Source organism: Equus quagga, chromosome 4, assembly GCF_021613505.1.
Source record: "Equus quagga isolate Etosha38 chromosome 4, UCLA_HA_Equagga_1.0, whole genome shotgun sequence".
Taxonomy (NCBI): Eukaryota; Metazoa; Chordata; class Mammalia; order Perissodactyla; family Equidae; genus Equus; species Equus quagga.
The window spans coordinates 6,155,259-6,165,802 of record NC_060270.1 but is presented as its reverse complement, the minus strand read 5'-3'; the positions used below and the strand labels follow the sequence as shown (position 1 = coordinate 6,165,802).

General features: G+C 42.6%; 1 protein-coding gene across 1 annotated transcript in view; it reads right to left on the bottom strand.

Moving 5' to 3' along the window:
• Window positions 1-8,652, bottom strand: part of CEP97 (centrosomal protein 97) — a 30,385-nt gene extending 21,733 nt beyond the window's left edge. Inside the window, exons 1-6 of the mRNA XM_046659772.1 lie at window positions 8,559-8,652; window positions 6,662-6,804; window positions 5,577-5,735; window positions 4,509-4,610; window positions 2,871-2,984; window positions 2,144-2,310 (exon numbers count right to left, since the gene is read on the bottom strand). Coding sequence (XP_046515728.1) covers window positions 2,144-2,310; window positions 2,871-2,984; window positions 4,509-4,610; window positions 5,577-5,735; window positions 6,662-6,804; window positions 8,559-8,601 — 728 coding nt within the window. The 5' untranslated portion in view covers window positions 8,602-8,652. The remainder of the gene's footprint in view (window positions 1-2,143; window positions 2,311-2,870; window positions 2,985-4,508; window positions 4,611-5,576; window positions 5,736-6,661; window positions 6,805-8,558) is intronic.
• Window positions 8,653-10,544: the final 1,892 nt, after the last annotated feature.

Below are 10,544 nucleotides of genomic sequence, written 5' to 3'. Positions count from 1 at the left end.
CGGGGAGGATGCTGCCCCACCTCCTCCCTCCTCGGGCCCTTCTTTAGCAGAGGACCACCCCACGGGGAGGATGCTGCCCCACCTCCTCCCTCCTCCAGCCCTTCTTTAGTGGAGGAGCACCCCACGGGGAGGAGGCTGTCCCAAGGGAAAGCCTATTCTTCGTTACCTCCTCAAGTCTGTGAAGTTAAACATGTGCAAAACATTATAAAGTTCAAAGACAATTCCAATTCATCTTAAAGTGACTTGGATTAAACCATTTCCGCAATGTAGAAACATAACCTTTGCATTATTATTCATCTAGTCAACAAACATTTTCTGCTTTTTAATGCTTGCTTTAGTTTCTACAAAACTCTTCAATCCCTAGTCCCTATCCTTAAGTGATACTGGCAATGATCATTTATTAAGCACCTACCATCCAACTAGTATGATGCTATGTACGTTATCCTTAATCCTCATAGCATCCTTGAGAGCTAGGCAGTATTATCCACATTTTACAGATGAGAAAACTAAGGCTCAGAGAAGCTAAAGAACTTGCCCAGGCCACACAGCTAATGGGTGGCAGGGAAAGATGTGAAGCCTTCTCTTGTCTCTCCTGACCAGGTCTCATCTCTCTTCCCAGGTTTTTCTTTACACCAAACCCTCACCTCTGCCCATCTCACCATGTTGCCAGCCCTACTGCCATAGGAAAACCCAACAGCATATTTCTTTCTCTTAAAGAAAAGAGCCAGAGAAGATAATCCAAGTAAACTCACATCCAGCTTTAGCACTATCCATAGTGTGAAACAAAATAAGGTTTCTGAGTACACAGCAACTCTCATTGCAGGACAAAGGAAAAGCCCCATGCTTCTGCAGGCAAACTAGACCTGACACACGTCCCTCACCCAGAGCACCTCCCCATGTAGCACGTGGCTGCCATTCCTCGCTGCCCCACGCCCTATTCAGCAGCTAGAAGAAACAGCAGGGAGAAAGAAAAGGAAAAGCCAGTCAGTAATCTACACTCATCCTCCCACCAGAAAGCCCTCCAATGACCCTAGCAGTCTCGAGCACAGAAGGACAAAAATGGTGAGGAAGAACGTGTGTGTCAAGTCCATGAGAGCATGAAGGCATGCACTGAGAGGAGGGAGTGAAATGAGGCCTAGTGAAGAGAATACAGTCCTCTCAATTCCCACTCTCTCCTCTAACTCACCCCTCTTGGCCACAGCCTAGTCCTTGCCTCCTCTAAAGCTCTGATACCACTGATCCCAGGCCAGCGTCCAGAGGACCCCGTCACGCAGGGGTCCCTGTTCAAAGCTGCAGAAACCGTCAGTGATCTAGATATGGGAGAGTTTCCACTCCTGCTGCTTCACAGGGAGGAGAAGGGAAGGACCAGGCAGCACATCTGCTCCCAGCTCCAAAGTGGGACTCTGCATGCGTTTTCCCAGAGTCACTGTTAGAAAGGGGAGTGGGTCCTAAGGTATTATTAATCCTGCCCTCACATATATGGTGGATCATAAGCTTTTGTGGGATTGATCTGAGACCCTACACAGCATCCATAACGTGGTTTCTATATAGAAGCACTCTAAGTCCCAAACAACTAATTAACCAAACAACTTTCAGAAATCAAAATGTTATATTTTGGGCACTAAGTTAAATTCACTAGCTCCAACCTCTGGGGCTGATGTTTCTTTCTTTTTTTTTTTTTTTTAAAGACTGGCACCTGAGCTCACATCTGTTGCCAATATTCTTTTTCTTCTTCTTCTTTTTCTTCTTCTCCCTAAAGCCCCCCAGTACATAGTTGTATATTTTAGTTGTGGGTCCTTCTAGTTGTGGCATGTGGGATGCTGCCTCAGCATGGGCTGATGAGCGGTGCCATGTCCACACCCAGGATCTGAACAAGCAAAACCCTGGGCCGCCGAAGCGGAGTGTGTGTACTTAACCATTCCGCCACGGGGCTGGCCCCCCTGATGTTTATTTCTTATCCTTTTTTAGAAAGGATAGAAAATCCTAAATGACCAGCACATAATCTGTTATATAATTACACTAATGATTCTAATTTCTAAATGCACATTTTAAGAAATATTCAGTTTATTAATATGTAGTAAGCTAGAAATGGTCTTTTCAGTAACTTCCAGGATAAACGTGATGTTAAAGAAGTCATGTTCACCTTTCCTTCTGAGAGATCACATATCCATCTAGGACTCTGAGGTTCAAGCACCAGCTGACGATGTACGGCCGATAGTCAAACCCTGGAATGGAAGGCGTTGCCATCACACAAGGATTGTTCATGATCGACAACTGTTCCAATTCAGTTAAGGATGCCAAAAAAGAGATCTGGAACAAAGGACATCTTTGTTGAATGAAATGGACTACCCAGTGTCAAGCACAGGGCTTCCGCTGATTACACATCTTTGGCAGTTTGAGAATGTAACAATTTCCCTCTTGTTCTGAAAGGCGACAAGTAACACTCTTATATTATCCACTGACTTCCAAAATTCCAACAGTATGGCCATCTGTCCTTGCTGCACCAAGTCCCTTAGAAAGTACCAGCCCCGTTTCCCAGCAGAGAGAACCCTATTTTGAAAACATAATAGCAGCCAGAGAAATGTGCACAGCGTGCCTTATTAACCCCTTTAATGCAGATGTCCCTCTACCACCAATCACTTCCAAATGGAATGATAATTGCAGCATTACAGATGAATTAAGCCTTAACGAACCCCTGGCGTTTAGAATAAATGGAAGGAAAAATAATGATCATCTAGAGCCAAGTGTTTCATCTTGATGGCAGTTTCTTCCAAGACGCTCACTGTCCACAAGCGAGCTCACAGCTTTCTCCTGCATCTCCTCCGGACTTCCCAGTTTCCTGAATCCCACAGAATACCCGCAAATTTTACCTCATTTAAGTCCCGAACTTCATTTTCCGCCAAAGAAAGTATAGCCAGACTCCTGGGTAGATAAGCAGGTGCCATTCTCAGAGAGGTGATGATGTTCCCATGTAAAAGCAGGGTCTTGAAAGTAAAAACAGGAGGAATTACAAATGAAAAGATTACAAATAAATTGGTCTATTTTGACCAAACCAAAAGGGTGTGTACAAAAACAAAGGGATCTATTTTATCTTCTCATCGCACACAAATCAGAGACTGTTAATGCTAAAAGGGTCCTAGGGGGTCTTCTGGTCCAACTCTCTCTTTTTACGTCCACATTCTAAGCTCGAGAAAGTTTAAAGACTTGTCCAAAAACACGACTGGTGTAGCAACTAGCATTTTGTGTCTTAAATTACTAAAACTGGAGCAATATCCAACATACTTGTTCATTTCTTTTTAAAACATCAAAATAGAGGGTGAGAAAAGTGAAAGAAAACATTCATTAAAACAATCACATATAAAGCAAATTCTCCAAAAGAGAGAGAGAACCCACAACCTATAATCTGCAACTGTATTCTCTTGGAAACTAAAAGCTTGAGGAAGGTAGAATGTGCTACCTGCAGATGAAGCGGACTCAAATTAAGTCAGCAACAATGAAGAATACATCAAAGACTCGACACTCAGGACTCTAAGATAATCTTGCCTCCGTTCCAGAAAAAAAAAACCATCTTTAGTTTATTTGAATTCTCTTAGTATCTGGCTACATGAAATTGTTTAGAATAATTGTTGCTAAAAACGATTTCTGCTAAAGATGTGTGAAAAGTTGAGCTAATAATACTGTTTCCAAGGCTTAATGAGTTCATCTGATGCTAATAATATCCAATGAAGCAAAAATATGGACAAACCCTACATATGGTGTTTTGTTTTGGTGAGGAAGATTGGCAACATATGTTAGCTCAGGGCCAATCTTCCTTTTTTTGTTTGAGGAAGATTGTTGCTGAGCTAACATCTGTGCCAATCTTCCTCTCTTTTATATGTGGGATGCTCTCACAGCATGGCTTGATGAGTGGTGTAGGTCTGTACCCAGGATCCGAACCCATGAACCCCAACCCATAAAGTGGAGCAGGCAAACTTAACCACTATACCACTGAGCCGGCCCTCCTACGTAAAGCTGTGATTCCAACTGTTACTTATTTGGTTGCATGACACATTCTGCTCCATAAACAGTGCTATATGCTACAGGTTTATTTTCTAAATCAAAAGAAGTTAATTCTGATAATTTAGTAATACCTATTACCGAAAAAACAGCAATCCTGAGTGTCAAAAACACAGACTCAAGTTCAGGAATGATTACCCGCAACCTCACCAAGATGCTCTGTTCTATATAACTAAAGCTGCTGGCCTTGGCTGGTTGGGCGTGAAGGGAATTTCATCATGTTCAGAAAATGGTAAACAAGAATTAACCTAAAGTACAATGTCTAGTTTTATTTAAAACAAATCAGTTATAGAAACTAACAACAAAATATTCCATACTTAATTTCTGGTATTCTAATAGAATTTTTATCATAACAAACACAATCTGTTCTTCATATACAGCAGGCCAATCAAATCACTTTCTCTTGGTATTTTAGTATAAAATTCCAGAAATGCTATAGTCAGAAAACACACCTTCAGTGATAGCAGTTTAGACAGGTCACCTATCTGGGGTATGTTATTGTCCGATAAATCAAGGTGCTGTAGAGCTGCGCAGCTATTGATCTGTTCCATGGCCTATCACAAGAAAAGCATCACATTAGTCCATGCATACAAAATCAAAAAATGAAATTCTTCCCTCGTTCTTTGTAGCCGAGCCTCCTGCCTCCTCTGCTTATTACTAGAAGCAGAGGTACAGGGCCCAGCAAGAGAAAGAGGGAGCAGTGTTAACAGAATTCTGTAAACTGTTATGTAGCAAGCTTCCACCTTGATTATCCCTCTAAGAGCAGAGGATCATATCATCTTATACTTACAGCTTGAAGAAACCTTAGTGGGGACACATAACAGTTGGTATAGCATAGAGTTAATAGTTAAGAGTGGAGCCAAACTGCCTGGATTCAAATACCAGCTCTGGAACTTCCTAGCTGTGTGACCTCAGGCAAGTTAATTAACTTCTCTGTACTTCAGTTTCTTCATCTATATAATTGGCATAATGACTATACCTACCTCATTGGCAGTCAGGAGATTGAACGAGTTAATACAGTTAAGGTGCTTAGAGTAGTGCCTAGCTAAACTAACTATTCAATCCAGTCCCCTCATCTAGCATATCCAAAAATAAGACAGATAATTACTAAAGTACCCAAAATTATAGAGCTACTGAGCGGTGGAAGCAGGACTAGAATCCAGATCTCTTGACTTTTAAAGCAGCATATTGTCCACTGTACCATTAAACATCTACTTAAAGCGTAATTCAGCACGCTACAGTTGCCCTCCTAACATTGCAATCTACGTTTTTAAGTATAACATAGATTCTTTGTTCACGTCTGAAAGAATATTGCACTGCATTATGTGTTTCAAAATGAGATTTTTTTCAGGATACATTAACTGAAATTATCCCTGAGGAGTGGGGGGCAAGTACCTTTACTTTTTATTCTACTTATTTCTATACTGCTTGAATTTCTTTTTCACAGAGAACACTTTCCTAAATTAAAAAAAAAAGCTAATTACTATAAAAAAAAAAAGAAAGAAAGAGAAACAATTCACCTTGAGATTATTTCCTGCCAAATTGAGCCACTCCAAATGCACGAGCTCCTTCAGCCCCTCCACGTAGCCAATGCTATTGTGAGGCAAATTCAGCACCCGGAGCTGGGTGAGCTTGGCCACACCCATCATCCGCACCAGCCGATTATTCGCCACTGACAACTGTGGGAAGGAAACATATTCTTAGGAATAAAATGTATGTATTCCTTTCACATTAGGGTGGTTCAAAAGATTTGTTTATATGGCCACACATTCCCAAATAGACAAACCCAATTTGTACCTTTCAATATATTGTCTAAATATTCTACAGTGTAACTATTAGTTTGTTGCTGTTCCTAAGCAACGGAAATACAGAACAAGGTCAGCAATCAGACCTCCTCCAACCACTAAAGAGAAAAAATGTTTTCTTTTTTTAAAGATGGGCACCTGAGCTAACAGCTGTTGCCAATCTTTTTTTTTTTTTTCCTGCTTTTTCTCCCCAAATCCCCCCAGTATATAGTTGTATATCTTAGTTGTGGGTCCTTCCAGTTGTGGCATGTGGGACACCGCCTCAATGTGGCCTGATGAGCGGCCATGTCCGCGCCCAGGATCCAAACCGGTGAAACCTTGGGCTGCCCAAGTGGAGCGTGTGAACTTGAACTTAAACACTCAGCCACGGGGCCGGCCCCAAGAAAACATTTTTAACTCAGCAACTAGTTGAGAATGTAACCTCCACAAAATAGGGTGCTTACACTGTCTCAGTCAAAACCTAGAACAGGGCCAGACACACAAAAGGGGCCCAGTCAGTATTTGTTGAATGAATGAATGAATGAACGCTACTCTCATCCTGAGGTAAAAGGTTATCTTAACAACACAATATTTTACCAACATAAAATGTTTTCTTTTTTAACAAATGCTGCTTCTTCTAGTCTACTCCAAATGTAGCATATATGTGTTCATCTTCAGGAGAAACTGTCATGTAAAAATTTAAGGGAACATTTACTGCTTTCCAGGCCTGTAGTTACTTTTTGTTAGGTTATTTTATTGTTTTATGTTGTATAATAATAAACTTTTCCTATATAACTATTTCCCCAGATAGCAATACCTACCTGTATTAATCGTCTGCATTTCTCAAGATTTTCCAGTTTAATAATCTGATTTTTATCCAGAATCAAAGTATGAATATCAGCTTCACAAGGTAAGTTTGGACTTAATTTCTGTAGCCCCTGTCCTGACCAATTGACCACTGACCCTTGAAAAGAGAGAGAAAAATGTTAGAAAACGCAAATATGACAGCCCTGAGCCTAGGGACAGAATTATACTTACAAAACCTCTATAAATTTAGAGTAAGAAAACACTAAAGCATAATGAATATCAAGATTTTAAAACTAAAGCAATCAAGCTGTAAATGACCACAGACTGAAATTACTCACTTTCCCTCAGAAATATCAAATTACATCTAGATTTGTGATATTCTACTCAAGTTTCTATGATGCAATACTTTGGAATTCTTCACATTTAAATATGAACTATTACTTCCATGTTTGGTGCCTAAGTAAATAAACAAAATAAATAAATAAATAAAATCTTTTGATGGAGATCAACCTGCCTAGAACCCAACTACCAGAACATCCTAAAGTACCCAAACTATTTTGAAAATCAAAGCTCAGGTAATTTATCTACAAAATGGGAATAATATACCTAATCATTAAATTGATGTGGGGATGAAAAGAGAACTATGAATAGCATTCAACAAAGTAATTTAGTATAACAGACGTTTAAATCCTGGCTCCGTCAGTTAACCACTGTACTATCTTGGGCAAGTATTGATCTCTTTTGGGCTCACTTTTCTACTCGGTAAAATGGGGATGATAATAATACCTGCTTTATAATGTTGTTTTACAGAGATGAGATAATGTAAAAAAAAAAAAACCCACTCAGAACATCCTCTGGCTCATATAAAAAGTGCTCTTTAAGTGTAAACTGCTATAATTGTCAGTAAATTACCTTGGTGGGCTAGGGGTGTGGAGTTTAGGAGAGCTGATTCAGAGGGGGGCGGGGCCAGAGAAACTGCCGATTTCAAATTTATACCCACATTAAGATTACTCTGGGAAATAATCATGTGAGATTGCTCTTCAAAAGGGTTTCAACGTTCCACTATGATTTCTAGTATTGGGGAGTCCTGGGGTTCTCCGAGAATTTGGTGAAAGATGTGTAGTGTCCCGGGAAAATGCATAGCCTCTCCACACACTTCCAAGGGGTCGACAGATCTCTTAGAACCATCGATGCCCCGCCTCCCAAGAAGTTACAGCCCCCAGATAACGAGCCCCTGACCTAAGCCCGACCCGGAGGCCGCACCGAGCCCGGAGCTGTAACCCAAACAAAGGAGCGCGGCTCACGCCCGGCGGCTCCGGCCACAGAAGCACCACACCCCGCGCTCCGCTGGGCGCGACCAAACCCGATCCCAGAACCCCGTCCGCGGAACGAAGGGTGGAGAACTGCGGGCTCCGGGTCACCCCCGATTTTATCACTGCCACCAGACACTTCCAAGAATGGGTTCAACGTCAGTCTAGGGAGCTGTGCTCAAGGTTTCCTGAACGTTCTAGGAACCGAAGGGAAAGGGGGACGCGTAAAGCGAGAGAGGGAGATCTTGCAATTTTCACTTGGGCCCCCAGAACTCAAACTAAACATCCAAAGAGGGTCACCGCAGCCCGAAACCCACCACCCAGGCAGCCTGAGGAGCGCGGGAGCCGGGATGCCTGGTCGCGCGAAGGCCCCTGGGGGCTGTAGTCCCCCGCTCGGCCCTCGCCGCGACGCCGGAAAGCTAGGCAGGGCCGAGAGACTACAATTCCCAGAGGGCAGCGCGCCCCCGCACCACCCACAGCCCCGCATCAAAAGAACTGGTCCAGAACTGCACCCCTAAGCCCAGGCTTCTCTCCATCAGGCAACTATTTAATTCAGTTCCATGTAGTAAACCTTCGGACTCACGGGTGGGGATCGCCTTACCATCTCCAGGAGGCAAAGCTGCGTCGACGCGCGCCACCGCCATACTTCCCGCTTGCTAATAATACCAAGCAACCGTCCTCCAGCGGCTCTGTGGAGCTTGTAGTCGGGAGGAGGGAGCGCAAACTACAGCTCCCAGGATGCACCGCACGCAGACGGCCCAATCGGCTGCCTACGCCTAATGACGAAAACCCCGGTTAGACTCAGAGCTGCAGTGAGTTAGGAGCTCGGGCGAGCTCCCTTATTTCACTGATGAGCAAACTGTTACTAGAGGATCATTTCACTCCCTTTTCTAGGTGTTTGTGAAATTTGACACTTTTACCATGGGGATGATTATAAGTTCACTACTTAATGCAGACCGAATCCGAAAGCTCATTGCTACAAATCTCCGTGGGGTCTGCCCCTTCTTTTGACAATTCTGAATCCGTTGAAAGTTTTCACCTCAGCTATAGGAATGACTAGGGCGATCTGGTTGAGATAGTCAAAGTGGATGTATTTCATTTGAAAATTTAGTTAAAGCATCCTGGGATAGAAGCTTTTCTATTTGTAAGTAGTTGTTCTTGAATAGTTAACAGAACTTTAGACCTGGGAGTATATTTACTAAGTATAAACCTGGAATTTTTCCAAGGAGTATACAAAAGAATTTTACACGATAGTCTCCAAACTCAAGAATTACACTGCCGAATTGGAGAGTAGGCTCACACTTTTTATGTAACTATGAACTCAATAAAGTTTTAGGGAATGGAGAAAAAAATGGAAACTATAATCTTCACAGAAGACTTGAAGGAGAAAGTAAAACAGAGCTAGGACCTAAAAGATGGTAGACTGTAAACAGTTCAGAAGTAGAAGATGGAAAGACATTAGCAGAGGCTGCAGGTGGGGGCAGGCGGGAATGAAGCTATGCTCGCGGGAAGTTACGAAATTAACCAGATAGCACCACGGAATGTACGAAAGGAGCTTCCAGGTTCCACTACCGGCTCCTCCAGTTCCGCTTGCAACCTTTATTCTAAATTCTCCTCTTTGTGAAACAGCAATGTCCAAAATCTCTGATAGTTTCTTTTTGGGAAAATCCAGGAACTCATACTTCTAGATTTGCAGGAACTTGATTCTGTGAGCATTCCCTCTTTCCTGGGTTCTCCTCCTCTCTCTCTGACTACACATTTCCTCACTTTTTTTTTACTCTATTTCCCACTGTTTTAGTCTGAAAACATTTCCTAGTTCTGAAGAGGGAATTAAAACTAGGAGTTTTTTTCTCCTAACCAAGAGACCCCTTGCCTAGAAAGCACAGTCTTACTGTATAGGTGTAAGAACAAAACAAGCCTGAATCCTGCCTGCCTGGAATGGCTGGTGAGGATGGAGGAATCCCCAGCTCAGGGAGGGGGAAAGCATTTACAGCTCTCTCCAATTTAGCGGGGTAATGTCTTGGGAGGGGGATCCTGGGAGCCCAGAGAGTACTTGAGGAGCACAGATTCTTGTAAGTTTACAGCAATAGCAGAACCAGAGTTTTGTCTGGTTCATCTGACCTGGGATCCTGAGGAAAGGGCCAAAGAATTCCTTTGATGTGGTTAGCTAAGTATAGTCACGGCTCCTAAAGAGAGTGGCCAGATATTCAAGGGCCCAGTCCCACGTGCCCAAGTGAACCAGAACCCTTTAAAATCACACCGCAGAAATTCTTTTGTGCTTTGGATACAGCTTTTACATCTAAAATCAGATTGCTAGGCCCTGGTGGCCTGGTGGTTAAGTTCAGCCCAATCCACTTTGGTGGCCTGGGTTCAGATCCTGGGCATGGACCTACATCGTCTGTTAGCAGCCATGCTGTGGTAGCATCCCACATAAAAAAGAAACAAAGAGGAAGATTGGCAACAGGTGCTAGCTCAGGGCAAATCTTCCTCAGGAAAAAAAATTAAAATTAAATTGCTACATTCTAACTAAATTGCCTCAACTTGTATACATGTTAAACTCTGCAAGCTCCAATCAATTTGGAGGATT